Source organism: Euprymna scolopes, chromosome 3, assembly GCF_053919585.1.
Source record: "Euprymna scolopes isolate OS-2025 chromosome 3, ASM5391958v1, whole genome shotgun sequence".
NCBI classification, from domain to species: Eukaryota; Metazoa; Mollusca; class Cephalopoda; order Sepiida; family Sepiolidae; genus Euprymna; species Euprymna scolopes.
In genome coordinates this window covers 95,708,690-95,730,147 of record NC_136484.1, presented here as the reverse complement: position 1 = coordinate 95,730,147, position 21,458 = coordinate 95,708,690, and the positions used below count along the sequence as shown (strand labels likewise).

At 33.4% G+C, this 21,458-nt stretch overlaps 1 protein-coding gene across 1 annotated transcript in view; it reads right to left on the bottom strand.

Moving 5' to 3' along the window:
* The window catches only part of LOC145261966 (uncharacterized), a 620,004-nt gene that overhangs the window by 128,542 nt on the left and 470,004 nt on the right, over positions 1 to 21,458 (bottom strand). The window contains exons 28-30 of the mRNA XM_080119795.1: positions 18,584 to 18,706; positions 16,861 to 17,049; positions 68 to 190 (exon numbers count right to left, since the gene is read on the bottom strand). Coding sequence (XP_079975921.1) covers positions 68 to 190; positions 16,861 to 17,049; positions 18,584 to 18,706 — 435 coding nt within the window. The remainder of the gene's footprint in view (positions 1 to 67; positions 191 to 16,860; positions 17,050 to 18,583; positions 18,707 to 21,458) is intronic.

Sequence of the window (21,458 nt, the reverse complement as noted above, 5' to 3'; positions counted from 1 at the left end):
GAACAGAATAAAACATGCTAAAGAAAACAAAAGAAAAAAAATGAAGCTGACAATTTGTGTTACTTACATAAACAGGTATGCCGATCTGTATGCAAGGTGTAACCAAACTCACACTCACAGTGATAACTGCCTTCATCATTCACACATTTCTGACTGCAGTTTCCATTCTTTACTTGGCATTCATTGATTTCTAAAAAACAGAAAAACATGGCATTTTCTATTTGTTTTTTTTTTTTGGTTTTTTGTCTTTTTTTTTTGTCTTTTTATTTTTATTTTTGGAATCCTTTGAGATGAGGCTTGCATTCATTCTTTTTATCCTCATCTTCATAGTTGTTGTTGTTTTCACCAACTCATCCTTTGGCCTTCTTCAGTTGATTAACCATAACTGGGTAGGAATGCTGAGTCTTGTAACTGAAACCCCAGTAATTACTGCCTTCCATAGTTGTTGTTGTTGTCTCACCACGTTTTGTCCAACTAATCCTCTGGCCTGCTTGGATAGGATTGACAATGCTTATTTGGAACCATAGAAACTCAATGCCTCTATCCACTGTGCCACGGGAAACACAGCTATGAAGATGAGGATAACAGTCCACAAAAGAATGAATGCATATAACATTTTCTCATCTTTCTTTCGGTTTACAAATAGCAGAAAACAAACATAAGATAACACTTTAAAGAACGCATGCAAAACACTAGTATATAGGTTATCGGAAGTATGCATACACGTCACTAGTATGTACTTACTATTTCTTTTTTTTTTTTTTTAACCTTCATTCTTTGTCTAAAGAATAGAGAAAAAACTTGTTAAATACTTGTTGTTTCTTTGTTTTTATTTTATTTTTATTTTTTTCACTAGAAAACTATGACCCGTTGGGTCAGCCACTAAGTTCAGATTTTATTGTTCGAATGAGAAAAAAGTAAGATGCAAAGTCAGGTAAATGTTTTTTTCTTTTTTTTTTTTGGATAAAAATGGAATCAATTGCATGTTCATGAATAATTTTTTTCTTCCTTTTCCTTTTGTCGAAGTCAGGAGTCTTTCTGTCGAACTCTACCCAGTCATGGCTGACAGAATAAGACCATGATATTCTCCGTTGATTAAATAAAGTGTTCTGTTCGAAATTCAGATTCCTAAGTTTGATAAGATACACCTACCAAGACGGTCGGAGGTTACATCAACTGAAACGTCATGAAAATGTCACTCAACATGAGATCACTAGTCTGAAGAATCCAAATAATCCAAATTAAGAAAAAAAAATGATTGATCAATCCTTATTGAACGCTGGTATTTATTAGCAAGGACTCACTGTCTAAACGAGAATGTCTGAAAATCAGCGAAAGGAGTGTGGAATCAAGACTTCATATTTTCATTTTTATTATTTTGCAAAGTTCCATATTTTATGTATTACATGTTTTGATTGGACTATTGTGCACATAACACTCAAGATGAGAACAATAGTCCAATCAAAACAAGTAATACAAAGAATCAGCCCTCATAAAAAAAATTCAGAACTGTAATTTCATATTCTATGTAATGTTCATTACTATGTGAATTCCAAACTTAATTCACAGATCATATCACCAAAGTAATAAAATTGGTCCACTACTTTCAACGCTTGCAGGCCCTCCACAAAAAACTCAATACAGGCCTTTGTTTAATTTCGTTAGCAGTATCATACACATTTCCCACAACAATAAGCTTTGATAAAATCGCAAATTGCAAATAAGATTAATATATTATTCGCAGCAACATAAATTAATTGTAACACCAATGTGTTACAGTTAATAAGTTAATACAGCTCCCTATTCCAGTAGCTTTTTTTCTAAGAACTACAGGCTTGTAGTACTCTGTTTCTGCTGACTATTTTTCTCCTACCAATAGCCTTGCTCTTTTCAAGACTAAGGTCAATAGACATCTCCAGTCTTAGCACTAATCGTATTTCATTCCTGTAAGCTTCTTTCATCAAGTGGCTTCACGCCTTGTCTAGAAAGATTTCCATTAAAAAAATAATGGTTTGCAAATACGTGGGTTTTCTAACCAATATGGAGATTTCCAGTTGTCATTCGACCATAGCAAAAAGATAATACATAATAAAATCCTGATTTATAAACCAAAAAGAGGTTCTTTATAGTCTTGCCATTGCTTTGACTTTGATGGTGTTAAAGCTTTGATAGAAATCAGGAACAGCAGAGATACAGAATAATTAATGGTAAAGATAGAAATCTTTGAGACGAGGAATTCTAATTTACATTATTTAAAGTTGGAATAGATTTTGGCTCAATCTTGAGGAGACAGAAAGAGTGGTGGTGGGGGCGGAAGTCATCAATCCCTGTGGAATGAAGTCCAGATCACAGATGATGAAAAGCGCTAGGAAAGTCGATGATTTACAAGAATCAGCACACATTAGGCTCTAATAACCTTCTCAGTTGGTTTTTGGCTGAGCTTAGTCTTTGAACAGACACTATTAAAGCTAATTTGAGGAGAAGTTAATATTGTTTATTAGCATTTATTTTTAATTATTTTAATATTTGTGTTCTGAAATACATAAACCATCCTTAAGATAAAGGTATGTACCCATATATATGTTTCATATTTTGCCAATATTTTGTTTTTGCATTATTGTTTGTACATTCTATCTATCTATATATCTATCAGTGATGGGACGATTCCAATATTTTCCCCGATTCCGTACAAAATTACTGATTCCAATACAATTACCAATTCCGATTCTTTATAAATCTCTAAATATTTAAATATAGAGTTGTTATTTTCACCTTAATGCAGAAATATTTTCCTAAACCCCGCAAAAAAAAAAAAACTTGTGAGAATCATCTATCGATCTTAGTTTTACTAATAGTTAAAAACCAATAAATATTTATTATTTCATAGCTAATACCAGCAAAGGAAGATTTTGCTTTGAACATATTCAAATAAATAAACAATTAAAAGAATCGTTTTGGCATTGGAAAATATGCACAAATGTTTCCGATTCCAATACCCCCAAATGTTTTAATTTTTCTGATTCCCGATTAATCATCCCAATCCGAACTTATATATATATATATATATATATATATATATATATATATATGTAAGGCACTTTCTGTGTTTACGTGAATTCGTTCCCAATGGACTCCTTAACGGCTGGGCCGATTGTTTTAAAGTTTCACAAAAATGAATTTTATATGTGTGTCAGTGTTTCTTGATAGATTTTGAATTGGAATGCCTCTAATAAGTATCACAATCGATAACCGAAATATCCACTTTATACAGCCTAACATCACAATTGCATTAGAGAAGTTTTATCACTATGCAAGTAGAAAGCCGAACATATAAAATCAACAGTAGGTTCTGTGATAAGAGAGGGCGCATTCGGAATGAATGTTTCTGTTGATAACATAATTGAACCAACATACTTGATTTTTGCATTTTAAACTTTAATTCAAACCATTATACAGGCTGTATAATGTCTAATGCATGTCAATTCCTGCCGGTCAGGAAATTCAAACCCAGCCGTGAAGATCCAGTTCAAAAGCCAAAGATGAGATTCCAAGACCTTTTGAAAACAACTCTACAGAAATATGATATTGATTAACAAACTTTGGAAGGCATAGAACTGCATCGAAAAAAAAAAACCCTTAAAACTTAAGAGAGGTTTCAAAAATGCCATCAGAATGAAATAATACTGAAACTGGGAAATCAGATCGGTTTCAAATGTGGTATATATGATTGCGTCATACAAAGCAGGCTCAAAAAACCACCAGAAAACGGACGATAGTCACAATCGAGTTGATAGCAATCTATATTTTATCACAACGTGTAACAAGTGTGGAAAGGAACATAAAAGCGCTGCAGGGATTACAGCAACAAGCTAAATTGCACAAACACTTTGGTGCAGAACCTGCTGCCAGATGTATTTATTTCTGTGCTCGAGAATGTAGATCGCTAAGAGTGTAATGCGTAGGTTAGCTAGTATATAATTAAGTTAGTTGAATGTGACAGACGAATAATGAACTTTATGAAGACGGCATGAAAATTACCTAGTTTGTCAGAAGGTATTAAAAACGGATATGACGTCATATGTTTCAAAGAAAGAGGGCGATAGCAAGCAATCAATCTGTTTGAAAGTATGCCTGGGGTGACTTTGGTCTCTCCGTCTTATAATATGAACAGCACTTTCTCTGTTTGTCCTCATTTTGAATTTTGGTAAACGAATATCTCACCTTCTTTGAAGTATATTATAGAATATTTTGCATTAATACAAAATAATAATAATAATATGAAATATTAAGAAAGCCTATGAGTGCGATGACTAATATAGACGAGCTGCGAGTGTTGACCAGACATATAGAAACTACTGCAGAGAAGCACCATATGGGAGCATGGAAACTGAAACTTTTGTGTGTTACCATAAACACCAAACAAATAAGGAGGGTCAAGAACGATAGAAAAACTGAGTAGAAAAAGCACTAACCAGACCTCCCCTGGATAAGTGCAAACAGAACAAGGCCTTGGGGAGGCTTATTGCCTCCAAAGATTAATGGTCCATAGAGAAATCAATGGTAACTGGCTATTGCGATAACGCAAATTAATCTGAAAAGGTTATTGGAAGAGGTGGAGAGTACTGGTAATCTGGGAAAACTTGTCACTCAGACTCCACATGCTGGTTTCAAAGAGAATTTTTAGATTATGGCCTGTGTGAAAACTCCTAGTGAATAATAATAATAATAATAATAATGATGATGATGATGATAGTAATAATAAAGTTTTAACTACTTTTTCACCAAATAAAGTGGATGCCATGACCGGGAGAGGTGTCCAACCTTTTATTCTATCAACTGAGCTAATGCTAAAACATGAAAAGTGTTGGAAATGATCTTAATAATCTAAAACAATTTATTTTGCTTATTGGCGTTAATTTGTTTTTAAATAATTCTTGATTGAAGTATGTATTGGCGTTAAAAACAATTTAATATAAGTCAAAAAGAAATCTAAATAACAAATATATAAGGAAAACTCATGTGCTTTTCATTACAAAACGATACTGACTCGTGAGATTAGAATGGAAAATTCCTGCATATGGAAAGAAGAAAGAAGAGTGGAATTTTCCAGCAAAAGTTGAGTGGGAGCTACGTGTCCTGGCGGTTACACCATAGACAAGAAATCTCTACTGTAACCGGGTGAATGAACAGTTTAGATCTTTCTTTTTTCACTGAATCGGTAATGAACCATAGAGGTAGCAAGGAAGGCCATCTGGCAGAGGAAGGTCAAGGAAAACACAGATGGAATTGATATGGATAGATGAGAGCGGAACAGAGATGAAGACTTGGCCAGAAATAGGTCAGTTTGAAAGTAAATTTCTAAACGTCACAGAACGCATGCCAGCTTCTACTCCTGCTGCTGCTGCTAATGATGAGGATGAGGAGGAGGATAAAATAATGGATGATAGCACTTGGGTTATTAAATGTAGAACATGTGAGTGTGCGCAGGAAGGCCAAAGAAAACACAGATTTGATAGAAAGAGAGATAAATAAAAACCTGGTCAGAGATAGGTTGGTTCAGAAGTCAATACCTAAAAGCCGTCCAACACATGCCAGTATTTATAACATACATTAAACTGATAATGATGATGAGAATGAACCGATGTCAAAGAAATTTCAGGTAAGTTTCTAAAGTCGATCCAATGCAACAATAAAGGAACGAGTTCAAGCCTCAAAAAGCCTTCAAGGTTTATATTCCTGCGGTTTACAATTCATAAATTAGATCATCTGCTTTTGTTTGAACTACACTTGGACGCCACTTTTCTTGGGTCTCTTTAATTTATTGAAAATTCTTCCAAAAATCAAGTTATGTCTCGTCCTAAGTAAATAGATGAGAAAATATCCAGCATCAGTTAAACGTCCGTCATTATGGCACCAACGCGTTCTTTCCCAAATTGACGAAGATAATTGCTTAGTCTGTATGCAAATTTCAAAGTGAAATTAAATTTTCACCTTTCCCTTCAGCAGTTATTTACGCTTGTGGTTGCGATGAATAGTAAAAATCATTTTTCTTTGTTTGTTTGTTTGTTATTTTTATTTTTATTTTTTTGTACGTTTTAATTTAATTGTGTGCATCAGAAAATTGAACATTATGGCCGGAAGAAGATCGAGGATCGGATAATCGCAAAGTTCAAATAACGATTATATTTACTTACCTAAAACTTAACCTATTTAAGAATGTCTTCAACTGGAAATCAAGACAACTAATTCAAAAGCCATAGAAATTCCATGGGAGAAACGAACATATACCGGAACTAAGATTAAGAAGAAATTAAATGGGAATAAGATTTGGAATTCTGATTTTAAAACGTCATTCACCCGATAGGAAGTCTGATTGGAATATCAAATTCACAAGCGGTCCCCAGTCGCAAGTATATTCCGATGATGAGAGATGACGACGTGGGGTTAGTGCAAGGTGTCGAGATCCTCCTAAATACAGCATATGGTATTCACAAATGGTCACTCATCTGATACTGACTAGGCTCAACGTTGCTTAACTTAGTAATCTAATAAAAATCACCATGTCAGCATAATTATTTTCTCTCTGTCTCTCTGTATATATATATATATATATATATATATATATATATATAACTAACGTACTGTAATTGCAATAACCCTTATCCCTGAGTGGCTTCCGGGCCTTGATAAGTGGTGACCACCGTGTAAAAAAAAAAAGATGTATATATAATGTTTATTACAACATATTATTATTATATTATCGTTAAAAAATCGACATAAGTTTAGAAGCCATAATAACACGTAAAGTCATCTAGGACCTCGTGGCGTAACAGAATACATATGGTCTAAGGTTCGAATGTAAGAACAGTGGAGCTATGCTGACGAGCAGTAGTATCGCAAAATACGTGTTTGTAGATTACTGTTTTATAAATAAAATAATAAATACATAATATTTCTTTTCCTATATCTCTAAGGTTGGAGATGCTAATAACCGTAATATCGTTAAAAAAATCAGCAAACAAAAAAAAATCGGTGTATATAATATCTAGTAATGCAAATTACTATTATTATTATGGTTGTTATTATTATTATTACTTCTGTTGTCACATTTTGTGTCTGCATGTTGTTATTGACCATTTGATGCTGATAGGCGGATCATAACACATTAACATAGGTTAACAGCATCTTCTTTTCTCAAGTCTTCAGTACTTTCTGCAAGATTCTGACGATCCCCAAGAAACACTCCAACACTGCAATGGATCCCAATTTTCTCAACCTACTTGTCAAATCCTTTTGTCACACTCCTCAAGACTCCCATCAGAACAGCTACAACTTCTACGTTCTTCAACTTCCACAAGCTTTTTTTATCTCTCCTTTAAAACCTTTGTACTTTTCGACCTTTCTTTTGTTTTGTTTTTTTCTCCACATTCACATCACCTATTGTATCGTGTTCTTTTTTTGTGAACAAGATGCATTGTCACATTATCCTTCTCCACCACACCATGCTCATAACATTTTTTATTGTATTCCAACTTTCCTTTCAAATGGACCTTTCTTGCAGTATTGTCATGACGCCTCTTGTACTCTTTTTGAGCTAGCTTCTCACATTCTCTGCCCCCACAGTCGACGCAGGAGACTTTCAGCTTTTTTATTAATGAATAATTTATAATTTATCTTGAGCGATTACTCTTGTGCAGCACATATCAAGGCTTCTGTCCCAATCTTCAAGTCACATTTTGACAGCCATCACCACGTGCTTTCCTTGCCCACTGCCTCTGGTTGATCCCTACTGAATTGACCATGCATTTTCTTTCCAAACCACTCGTCTTTCGTGTTTTGTTCATTTATTGTCTTGAATTTTTTACTCCATACTAGTTTGCTCGCTTGCAATTTTTCAAATTTTGACACACCATTAAATTAAATAAAGTTCATTGGCTGCCGAAAGTCTACAAGTAGTTTATTATCGAGTGAAGATACGCTTTTTCTTAAGTTCAGACTATTTCTACTTATTTTGCGCACTGCTCTACACTTATTAGCTTTTCACCTGTAATCTATCAGCATAACGCTTTAGGTGGAAAGCGCAATTGTCATCGTTTTTCCTTGTCTTCCAGCTCGTTTACTCTCCATTGAATAATACCTGCCCCATATCGAAATATAGTTACTGCCCATGTGTTTACTGCAATTATTATTATTATTATTATTATTAGTAGTAGTAGTAGTAGTAGTAGTAGTTTGTTAGTAATAGTAGTAGTAGTAGCCTCAACTTTTGGATGTTTGAGTGGGATGTTTTAACATCAGTTCAATTCGCTTGACTTAAGACATTCTAGTTGTACCTTTACACTTTCAACATTCCCAACAGGCAAGCCTTGCGCAAGATTAAAAAAGAAATTGTCTCATCAATCTGTTTAAGTCATTTATGGTGAGAGAAATGCACAAATATCTAAGAGCGATATTTCTGACAAAGAGAAAAGAATTGCTGTTTTCTGGGTCGAAATCTATTCATTGAACATTTATCGTTGACTAGGTTTTGACTTTGAAGTAGTATCCTTTGCCCCCTTACATTAAGTGGCTTAATGCTTTGCCTAGAGTTATTTTCATTAAAAAAAATTCAAGATATCTAAACAATTTGAATTGGATTCCAATTCAAATATACTCGTGTTGTGTTATTAATATATATTAATGTTCTAGGATAAAAATGAATCCCAATATAAAAAAAAAAGGTATTAAGTCTTCAGGTCCTTGAAGCTATACTCCTTGAACCAGAGTTACCTAACTTGAGCGAATACTTAACGTGAGAAAATAGTTTTATACTAAAACTTAAATGAAAAGTATTCATTTCCATAGTTGTAATATTTGAGGTGAAAACTTACAAACTTCAAAGCATATTAGATATTTCACACATCGGGTGACCGTTTTCCATAGAGAAAAGAATGTTCACAATGGCAGATTTTTGTAGTTGAAACTGATTTGCATATTTTGGAAGCAACGGATGCTAGGGAAGAGTCATAAGGTTAGGCGACTGGCCACCCCCTGTCACTTGTACGATCATACGATCAGGAGCAAGTGTAACAGTGGGAATGGAAATTTGTTTCAAAGCGTATCAGATATTTTGGATATCAGATGACCATATTCCAGACAGGAACAAACTTTTATTCATAAATTGCGGATGTTTATAGTTGAAACTAATTTTTTTTTTTTTTTTTTACACAGTGATCACCACTTATCAAGGCCCGGAAGCCACTCAGGGATAAGGGTTATTGCAAGTACATTACGTTAGTGTGGAGATTTTATGAAGTGTTTACTTAAGGGGGCGGTTCATTATTAGGAATTTGTTAACGTTGGACTTGAAGACATCCAAGTTGTAGTCCGGTGGGAAGCAGGCAGACGGAACAGAGTTCCACAGGCGTGCAGTTCTAAGAAAGAAGCTTTGTTCATGCATTGGAGGCATCTGTAGAGATCAGTTGACTTTAAAAGGATGAATTTAAATATAATGCGAGGATTTGTATTTTGGAGAGATGAGAATAAAGAGTGCTAAAAGCGTTAACTTTTGTCAGTGCTGTGTTTGATGAAGAAGAGTTCCTTCTGAAGTTTGTACCGTCATTGTAACCTTAATATGGCGACAGGAAATTTCCATGCATCTTTACTTTATACATAAATAAATGATCATAGTGAGTTCCATTACAGATCATACACTTGATCATAGTGATTCTTTTCTTTAACGAAAGTTCACTTTAACATCAAGGTTACATGGTCGTCTTTGCACACTAAAGATAATGAAATAATATCAGCTGACAAGATCACAAGGATTATCAGTTTCATGCCTCTTCAGGAAAATGTAATAATAAAGTGGTTAATGAGCGACTAAAACACAGCATTTCTACTAATGGCTGTTATTTGTCGCAATGTTTCTCAAGATGTAACTATCAGAGAGACGAAAGTAACCGTTGGGCTATGGAAGAGTGCTAAGATGGTCTGTGATCATACGATCAGCGGCATATGTAACATTAGGGTTTCGAAGCGCATCAGATGTTTTACATGTCAGGCAGCCATATTCCAGAAAGAAACAAACTTGTGTTCATAGTTGCAAATGTTTATAGTTGAAACTAAATTGCATTAGCCATTCCAGTATAGAACTAAATTGCATTTGGACGCCCCTAATCACAAAATCACAGAAAAAGAAGAAACAAGACATATGCCGAGCCCAAGAGAGGTAACTTCACACAAAAAAAACAACTCTTTTTCTCCTTGGAGTTGCTCCCCCTCTTGCATTGTGCTTAAAAAAAATATGTGTGGGTATCGATCCTCTGTTTTGTAAGACATTTTTTTTTCACTGATATTAACAATTAGTATAGATATCCCGAAAAATTGAGTTTAAAGCCTTTAAAAAAAATATCTTAGTGACTCCTGAAGATTGAACTTTCTTTATGATCTATGGACCCACTTTAAACCACGGTTCTAATTCTTGTAATGCAGAGCCAACCCTCTTTTTCTTAGTAGAGAAAAAGAAACATGTTTTCAACACCCGAAGAAGGTCGCAGGTTGCAGCGGCCGAAACATTGTGCTAATAACACTCAAGATGAGAATAACAGTCCGATTAATCACGATAACACAGTACTCCTATAATTATTGAAAAAGGAACGAAGTTCATTTCTACTATTTAAAACAATTTTATTAATCATCTTTGTTAACGTGTAAACAAAAGGAATTGAGTAAGTTTGTTGAGCACATAAAGTCAATGGGCAGTTTATCTTAAGTGCTCAGGAATCCAAATAAAGGGAAACAAAGGGAGTTATTTGCAGAAGTTTATACGAGGAAAAAGGTTAAAGGACAAATGTTGAATAAATGTTCCGTCAGTAGGGAAGAGCGAAGAGTTCTTAGAATTACGTGTCCGTAAGTACGCTTGGTATTAACGTTTAGAAAGGATTTATATATTATAGAAAAAGTCCATTTCTAATATTTACAACAACTTTATTGGTCATTTTCTTTAATATGTAAAAGAAAAGAATTTTACAAAGTTTGTTGGCGGCAGGACAGTTTATCTTTGAGTGAAGGGACGAAATCCACTTCTATTATATTTATTTTACTTTAGATTTGCATATTGATTTTGAAAATAGATATTTTAAGGTAAAGGAAAGGAATTAAATAAGTTTATTGGCTGCCGAAAGTCTACAAGTAGTTTATCATCGAGTGAAGACAGTCGGTGCTCAGGAATCTATTGAGCAACGGCAGAAAGAAATGTGAGTTAGTAGCAGAGGATAATATGTCCAGAAGTTATTGTGTGGAAAAGGGTTAGTTAAACATCCTGTACGTCAGTAGTTCTCAACCTTTGTGTTGGTTCGTACCCCTAAAGAAATTTACCTCAATCTTTGTATCTCTTAAACTTTAGAACGTTCTGAACTCGCGGTTAAATACATGGTTGAATTAAATCAATAATAATAACAATACTTAACTCTACAATGAAAGTAAGAAATTAATACATTGCCAAGAAAACAACAAAAAAAAAAACATAAAAAATATCAGATAGCTAATCTTAGCTAAACTGTTCTCATACCCCTGGAATATCGTCTCGCACCCCATATCTATGTTTCATACCTTAACAACCCCTGCTGGATGTAGAGAACGGTGGAGAGTTGATATAAGAATGTTCGTATGAGAAAATCTGTATGTATGCATGTGTCTGCGGCTGTCGCCATGGTAGATTTAGTTTGCATACCAAGAGAGAAGCTAGATTTTGAACGGAATATTATGGAAGAGTAAAAAGCTAGCTGCGCTTTTGTGCTTTTGTCCCCCCCTCCCTCCATCTCGGAGTTTTTCCCTAATTTAAAGTGCCAGTAGGGCAGCCAGAGATAGGCAGGCATTTTTCTGGTCATAAATAATTTGCCTGCTAATGGGGGAATTGTTTACTACTTGCGAATCGATTTGACAATAACGCCTCAAAGTTTACCTACTTATTAGAGAATTTTGCAGGGTTGGATTCGTTTCATTCCGTTTCGTTCAAAATATTTACTAATATATTTTTATCTTTTGTATGAAAACAAAGTAAAAATGTTTGTTTCATTGATTTTTTGTTTTGCTTAATACATCTATAAGTACTTAATAGGAACCAGAATGCAGCAAGAAAACTGTGAAACAGGAAAAGTTATAATTAGGGTAACCCAAAAAATTGCATTTATCAATCACGTTGAGTAGTTTGACAAAGTAATTATTAGTCGAGCAAGTAATTGCGTGATGCAACAAAATATTGAGTCGAGGCAAAGTTACTTGTGATGACTTGATAGTCTACTGAAATTTTGGGGATACTATGAAAACAAATTTTTAATTTCCTTCACAAATATTTAATGAATTCCTTTAAAATAGTGACAATAATAATAATGTTTTTTTGCTTCATTTCAGATATTATTTTATATATTTTGATATAATATCGATTTAAAAAAAAAAATCTTTTGTACAAAATTGATCCATAAGAGTTTTCCACTCGGCAACTATTTATACTAACATAACATTTAATAACTACTACTACTATTTATACTAACATAACATTTAACTACTACTATTTTTACAAACATACTACTATACTATTTATACTAACATAACATTTAATAACTACTACTACTTTCTACCAGCATAATACTTACTGCTTGCTAGAATTATTGATGCTACCTTTTCATTCTAACTTTAAGCAGTTATGATATAAAATTCATTTTATTATATTATATATATTTTTATATAGGAGAAGGAATTGACTTAGCGAGATAAAGGACCGCTTGAATAAATTCACTTGTTTCCTAAACTTTTACCTGAAAAGTCTTACAAATTTTCAAATTATTATTTTTTTTTAATTGTAATTATTAACTTTTTAATTACCACGTATTTTAGTCATTAAAAAAAAACGAAAAAAAACGAATTTTAATTTTTACTAAAAGTTTAAAAATTAATTCTATATTGTATTTTATTTATTTATCACACCTTCGGCCGTCTTCAGTCCCTTTTTTCTCTCCTCTTCCATACCCCCTCACTTCTACCCTCTTACTCCCTCTCCATTTCTTACCCCCTCACTTCCATTTCTTATGCACCCGCACTCCCTCGGGGCCTCTTACTCCTGCCTCTCTCTCTCTTACACTCTCGTCCCCTTTCCGTTTGCACCCACACTCTCTCGTACCCCTCATTTTCTCCTTTCATATTGGCAAAATAACATCACATTATTTTAAAATTAATTTTAGTTCTGCACTTTTCTAGATCAGAACTTAATCTGTTGTAATAAATAAATAGGACATTACCAAATGTTCTGGGGGCGTTTTAAACAGCAATCTTAAAAATATATACGGAAATCCTTCTTTTGCTTCAAAGAATCGCAATTGTAAAATAAAAATAAATATAAATTATCGATCGATACTTTTCAATGCTTTTAAGTAATCTAATTTTGGTAAATTTGTAGATGAACACTCGTTGTTATTCCTCTTCCCACCTCTATGATTTTCTGAGTATTTATTTTAGACAAATACTTGTGGTGGAAGGAAAAAATATTTTAGAATTTTAGTATTTTATGTCGTGTATAAATGTAATGTAAAACGATATCTCATTCCCAAACCATTTTAATTTAAAAAAAAAAAAACTAATCTTTTTAGCATTAACCCTAAGTCTGAGTGGCACGGACATAAAATGATATGTAATGGCATAAAAATGTAGAACTTCCCCCCCCCAAAAAAAGAAAAGAATATACATAATTTATTTGATATAGTAAAAAGGAAAAAAATGGTTATCTGCTTTAAGATGCAAGAACGATTTGAAAATGAGGGATCATTGTACATTAAATTTATATGTGAAACTGATGCAAATTTTAAGTTCTTTTTTTTTTTTTGCCTTTTGTTTCTGTCAAGTTTTTCAAGATATTCACACGTAATCGCCTAAAAATAGAATCTCAAATTTTGGGGGGAGCAGACAGTGTTAACCTACAACATTGCTCAACAATAATTTATCTATTAGGTTCTGGCATGCAAATTTGTTTATTTTTAATATACGGCAACAGTTTAAAAAGCTTTTGTAATCAAAATCTTGCTGATTCTTTCACTTCTGATCTGTAGCATGAGGTGCAATGCGGGAAATCTGCTTTCACTACCAATGCTCAGACCCTTTTTCAGTTCCAGTTCAAATTCTAGGATTTCATATGCCGTTTCTAAATTGGGGAGGTGTTGCTTAGAGCATTTTATCATTCTTTGACAGAGTTTAAAATCAACTTCATAATCTAATAGGGAAGGTGATCTCTTCTTTACAGCCCTTCACAGAGAAGTAAAACACTGAAATGTATTAAAGTACACGAAGACTACAAAATAGAGTGCAATTGCACCTTTAAAGCTGGCTGTGGATTCCAAACTGTGCCGATTGATAAAATTCCACTGAGAAATGTTATTCAACTCCATCCTACTAATGGTCGCCAGCAATTTAAAAGTTGGCTCAAAACTGACTCTTCAGTGCTCAAACATTGTAATGAATGTCAACAAAATACTGAGCATTTGGAAAAGTGACTAGAACTTTTTCTAATGAAATGAAATATTTGTGAGTTCAAATAAATAGATTTTTATTTGAATTTACACTCCTTGGTGCATTAATTATGAAATTATGAATTTCAATCCCCCCCCACACACACACACCTCCCCCAATTTTTTTTTTTACACAAATTTCAATGTAAAAACAGCTATTCTCCACACTTTGATTCGAGTCGATTTTAGGCAATCTGCTTGCATTCTTAGGAATAATAATGACAAGTGAAATATTGTCAGTGACACTAATATTTCCCATAATGTAAATTTTCCTTCCAAAATGTCTAACAATATTGGCATTTCTTTTAAAAAAATATAAAAGAAACAAATAATTGACAAAAACCCAGCCATATATCCAATATAAATACCAAAAATATTTATGGTGGCCTTCTCTCTTTTAAAGTAAACCATCACTTCAGCCTGGTATGGGATTGTAACTAGATCCCTGCAGGCGAACAATGACACTGTTATGAAATCATTATAATTGTTTTGTAAATATTGCATTATGTGATAATTTTCATATGATTCTTAGCATGTTTTATTAATTAATACATATAATTTGTTGTTAATATATATAATTTTAAAAAGTTAGGTATTTTCTTGGAAAAAGATTTCTGCCTGAACAGAAAAATATTCAACAAAATGTTTAACCGGAAAATTATTTTACTGAAAAGTATTGATTAATAGATTAATGAAGATACTAGAATTTAAAAAAAACAAACTATTTTATTTGCACTCAATCAAATGTGCCTTATGAAAATGTAAATGGCATTTTGTTTCACTTTTTAAGATTTAAAATATTTATAAATTTTCTCATTATAAAAAAACGATTATTACATTGATTATAATTTTTAGCATGAGAAATAAAATTAATTTCATATAAAATATTTGAAGAAAATTTTTAAATCATAAAAATCTAAAATCATTAAATTATCAATAAATTTTGTCATCATAAAAATACGATCATTAGATTAATTTTAATTCGCAAAAGAAAAAACAACATTGCGAAAAATCCCAAATCAATTATCAATGAATTTTGTCATAAAAACGATTATTGTTTCATTTTAATCATATTAGAGAAAAAGATTTTTTATTTCATTAAAATTAAATAGTATACATAGATTATGTCAAATGTAGATAAATAAATTTTTTACAATGACAAAATTTATTGATAATTCACTGATTTTGGATTTTTTAGTTGTCGTTTTTTTCTTTTGCAAATTCAAATGAATCCAATTATCCTTTTTTATAACAAAATGATAATTTATTGATTTAAAATGTTTCTATCCATGTTGTTTCTTTTAAAATCAAGTATAATTTTATATCACTTTACTAAATAATTACTTTTTCAAAATTTATTTACATTATTTGCCAAGATTAATAATTATTGTTTTATATGCAATTAATTTTATTTCTTCTGTTAAAAAATTATAATCAATATAATAATCGTTTTTTAAAGTGAGAAAATTTATAAATAAAAAGTGCAACAAAATGCCAATTACATTTTATTAGTGCATAAGGCACATCTGATTGAGTGTAAATAAAAATAGTTTTTTTTTATTTCTAGTATCTTCCTTTTTATAGGTTAATATTAATCAATGAATCGAAATGAAGGAAACATCATATTTTGTAAAATTTTTGCTACGAAAGTTTGGACTTCCTATTTGGTCTTTCTTAGCTACGCCCTTGGAGTGAGATAACTGTACCAACTTGTGATTAAAAGAGGAAGATAGTAGTGGGTGCTGCTTTTTATAAACTTCAGATGAGGTTCTCTCTGCGTGCATGAGAGATTGTTTATGATGAGCAGACCAGAAACTAAGTTAAATATTTGCGCATATAAGAGCCCAGCTCGGAGTTCATGCTGGTATTCAAAATAATGCTCATAGTAGCTTCTTTTTGTTGGCGCTAAAATCAACAAAAATCTTTACAAATATATAATTACTGGTAAAGATTAATTTGGAGCTTCAAATAAAACTTGATTCTAAAAGTTGAAATCACGTTAAAAAAAGTAGGATCTCCATTGCCAATATTCGTGGAAATGTCGTAAATCTGCTCTCAGCCTGCAAAATCAGCAGGACATCGAATAAAACTTCCTAATTTGCATATTGGTTTAGAACATTTTTTAAAGTCTTTGTATACTATCCACATATTTTTTACTTTAATTTCTTTGTTTCATTTTGAAAAAAAAAGGAAAACATTTTTTTCACATCATAAACGCAGTACTTATTTTCAAATTTCGACTCGTAAGTTTTTGTTCAAATAAACTATCTTGAGAAATTCTTGAAATAAAGACCATGAATATAAAAAAAAGAAACCATCTCACCTTTACAAGTGGAATCAACTCCCGACCAAGTGCTATTCTCTCGACACATCCGTAAAAAGGAGCCCTGGAGTTTGTAACCTTTGTAGCATTTAAAATAACATTTGGTACCTGTTTCGACCTCATCTGCCAGACATTCGGGTGGAGCTACTTTGCCAAAACTCAGTATTGCAATAGCAGAACACGGCTTGGCTGCATGAAGAAAACAAAAATCATGCAATCAATACTGGAGAACTGAAAATGGAGAGATAAGCAAATATTAAGAAAAAAAGGGGCGTGTTTTGGTACCCCTTCTAAATGGTAAATTTTGGCCATAGACAAATCAGCAATAAATCAACTTCTCTATAGAAAGCAGATCCTTCATGAACCAAGTTAAATCATACCTCATTCTGACAAAGATATGTCATGTCCTACCAAGGGAGTCCCAACCCCATTGAACTGAGTGCCGAGAACAGATTCCCAACAAATATGAGAAAAATAAACATGATTCGCGATAGCAAAAACTGTCTGCTCTTTTTGACTTCCGGTTTCTACTGTCCATTTCGCTGAAGAATTAAACATGGTGAAGCAGACAAGAAAGCCATTCTTCACATGAGGAAAGTGGGGGAGTAGCTTTCACATTATCTTAAAGAAAGATGATAATTAATCAGAAAGGACCTTATTATTGTCGTTCCATCTGCAGAGTAGAAACCGAAGTTGGAAAAAAATGGCAGACAATCTTGACTATAACCACTTGGCTTTGGTAATATTATGTATGCCTCATATGTCATCTCATAAGTTACCTCTCTTATGTGCTTGAGCACTACAAACCATAATAGACCATCTGGCTGATGTTTACCCTTCCAACCATATTCCATGAATAGCACGTGTGAGATACTGCATTGTGTTGTGGCATCTGAGAAACTCACATCATTCTAAGTAGACAAAGAAGAGAAGACTATTCCTGTTGCTATATTTTGGATATAATATGCTTAAAGAAAATTGGAAGGTTCTATTTATAGACACTGATGATAGGAACTGACCAATCAAATTAATCCATGTTCTGCTAGCAACCAATCAAAAACCGGAATTGCTCCATAAAAATATTGGATCTTTTAGAATTACTGCACATAATTTTTTCATGTACATTTTTTTTTTTTTTTTTTTTTTTTTTACATAGGCATCACCACTTATCAAGGCCGATAGGCCACTCAAGGATAAGGGTTAAAGAGTGTAGAGTAGTCAAAAGGACAGTATAGTAATCGATAGTAACGGAAGTTCGGTAAATTTGTTAACTTAAGGGGAACGGCTCATCAGAAACTTGTTCACGTTGGACTTGAAGACAACCATATTATAGACAGCTGGAAAGCAGGAAAACAGAAGGCATGCGAGAAAGATTTTTTCTCTTTGCCTGCAAAATTTTAAAGTCCAAGGCTTATACATTGATATGTATAAAGTAGGCAGCTAACCACTAAAAACTATTTTTCATCTCCAGGACTTGTACTTTTTCATCTCTAGACCTTGCCCATTGAAAGCTCTTCTGAAATTAAATATAGCTTTCAATTCAATAATTGTTTTTTTTTCTTTTTCACTTGACTTTTTTTTTTTTGCATTCAGTTTAAAGGAAGCAATATAACAGAAAACTGAACAAAAAGAAAAAAGATGAAGCTTGGGACAAAATAAAGAACAGAATAAAACATGCTAAAGAAAGCAATAAAAAATGAAGCTGACAATTTATGTTACTTACATAGACAGGTATGTCGATCTGTATGCAAGGTGTAACCAAACTCACACTCACAGTGATAACTGCCTTCATCATTCACACATTTCTGACTGCAGTTTCCATTCTTTACTTGGCATTCATTGATTTCTAAAAAAACAGAAGAACATGGCATTTTCTTATATTTTTTCTAGACATTTGCATGAAGAAAAGAATGCCAAAAGCGGATGAAGATGATGTCATCGTCATATTTGATATCAGATTCATGCAGAAAACATGGTTTTTCAATCTGAATCTTTAATTATAAGAGACAATAAAAAAAAAAGGTGATTTTGTTGTAAAATAACTCACAATTAATCTGAGAATTACTTTTTCGTTATTCGCCTTGCTATAAGTATTTCTTTTTTACTTACACTGCATCCATTATTCCATTCCAGAATGTGATTCCATATTAATCTCCTTTTTATTTACTCTGACCTCCATTCTATTGAGGTACAATTGTTTCTTTAGGAAGATAATTGACTTCAATGATAAAATACGTCATGATCACGTGATTTTTCCTAATGAGAACTCATTTACAGTACTTAAATCTTGAGTCCATTCAATAATATCTACAGAGATATCCTTTACAAGATAAACAACAGTGAAATATCAAGATAATTTCATTATATATATATATATATATATATATATATATATATATATATTATTTCGTGATATCATCTGAGAGATGTATTGTAAAGTTTTCTTTTTAGGGGATTTTCTAGACAGCATTGAAAGTCTTGTATAATGTAGCTTTCACCAGCCTTGCTTACTTTGAGTGTTATTTGAGCTATGCTTTTATCTTTTCCAAGAATCCAAACAAGTTGAATCTTATTCTTTTTATTGTCAATTGTGAGGGTCGTTCCAAAAGTAAAGCCTCCTATTTTATTTTTTAACTAACTAAGAACTGCACACCTGTGGAACTCTGTTCCGTCTGCCTGCTTCCCACCTGACTACAACTTGGATGTCTTCAAGTCCAACGTTAACAAATTCCTAATGAACCGCCCCCTTAAGTAAACACTTCATCAAATCTCCACACTAACGTACTGTAATTGCAATAACCCTAATCCCTGAGTGGCTTCCGGGCCTTGATAAGTGGTGACCACCGTGCAAAAAAAAAGATGTATGAAGACGGGAGTGGTACCACTAAAACGAGCGACTTGTTGTGCTCTTTTCTACATCGTCACCATCATAATCAATGCACTTTTGCCAGAAATTCATTGACACATCTCTGCTTCTAACATACGTTCGTGACAAGGATTGCTTTCTTAAAGTTTCACACTGTCAATATCTGCAATAGAGAGATGAAACTTTCAGGTCTTGAATGCATGTTTAGTCATCATAGCAATGCAATTTGCGATTCTCTCTGATCCATTCAAACGCAATGAAAAAATAGGAGGCATTACTTATGGGACGTCCTTCGTATATGAGATTTCATTTCCAGCTTCTTTCAATCATCCTTGTACTGTCTCTTAAAATCTTTGCAAAAACTATTTTTTTTCTGCTCACAATTTTTTTTATTATTATTACATTTTCACCCCAAACAAGGCACATTGCCACTTTAGTGTAGGGGGCTACTATCAGGGACATGAGCTACTGGGATACTATGTAGGGAGTTGGGCAGCAAGATGTCGGGTTACGTTACACTTGAACTTCCGCATGTAAGTACAGTTGGGGAAGCAGGGACCCGGAAAGGAATTTGAAAGTCTAGCGGTTCTGGGGAAGAAATTACTGGAGTAGAAAGCTCTCTTACATCTAAATGTATGCCAGAAGCAGAGATGTGTCACAGAATTCCTGGCAAAAGTGCATTGAGAATGATAGTGATTAGGTAGAAAAGAGCACAACAAGTCGCCCGTTTTAATGGTACCACCAGCCTTCATAGATTATCCTTTTAAACTCGTCACATATTATATATGGCAAAAGAAACACTAAATACATTATGCGGCCTTATCTGTTTCAATATATTATTATTTGTACACACTACGAGTTTTCACACAGGTTATCATTGTGGTGTTTCCTGGAGTCTGATTTCTAATACTCTCAATCCCTTTTGATAAACTTTGTAAATGAATTGGAATTATCGCAACAACTGTTTACCATTGATTTCTCGCTGGTAATGACTATAAGTCTTCACTGGAATTAAGATAGCCACAAGCATTCCCTCTTCTAACTCATTCAGGGGTGGGTATCAGTATCAGGCCGCTTATGTACACGAAAATTAGGTCGCAGTTTTCCCAAGCACTCTTTCTCTCTCTCTCTCTCTCGCCGTCTTTCTCTCTCTCTCTCTCTCGCCATCTTTCTCTCTCTCTCTCGCCGTCTTTCTCTTCTCTCTCTCTCACTCCCTTTCTCTTCTCTCTCTCTCGCCGTCTTTCTCTCTCTCTCTACCACTTTCCTAACTCTCTCTCTATCACCATATTTCTCTCTCTCTCTTCTCTCTCTCTCTCTAGACCTCTTTCTCTTCTCTTTCTCTCTCTCACCCTCTTTATCTACTCTCTCTCTCTCTCACCCTCTTTCCCTTCTATCTATATTAGCACTTATCAAGGCCAATAGGCAACTCCAGGATGAGAGTTCAAACGTGCACAGTAGTGAAATTTGGGAAAGAGGATGGAACAACTTTCTCTTCTGCCTCTCTCTCACACTCTTTATCTTCTCTCTCTCACTACCCCTGTTTCTCTTCTCTCTATATTAGCACTTATCAAGGCCAATAGGCAACTAGAGGATAAACTCGACGATGAGAGTTCAAATGTGCACAGTATTCAAATTTGGGAAAGAGGATAGAACAACTTTCTCTTCTGCCTCTCTCTCACACTCTTCATCTTCTCTCTCTCTCTACCCCTGTTTCTCTTCTCTCTATATTAGC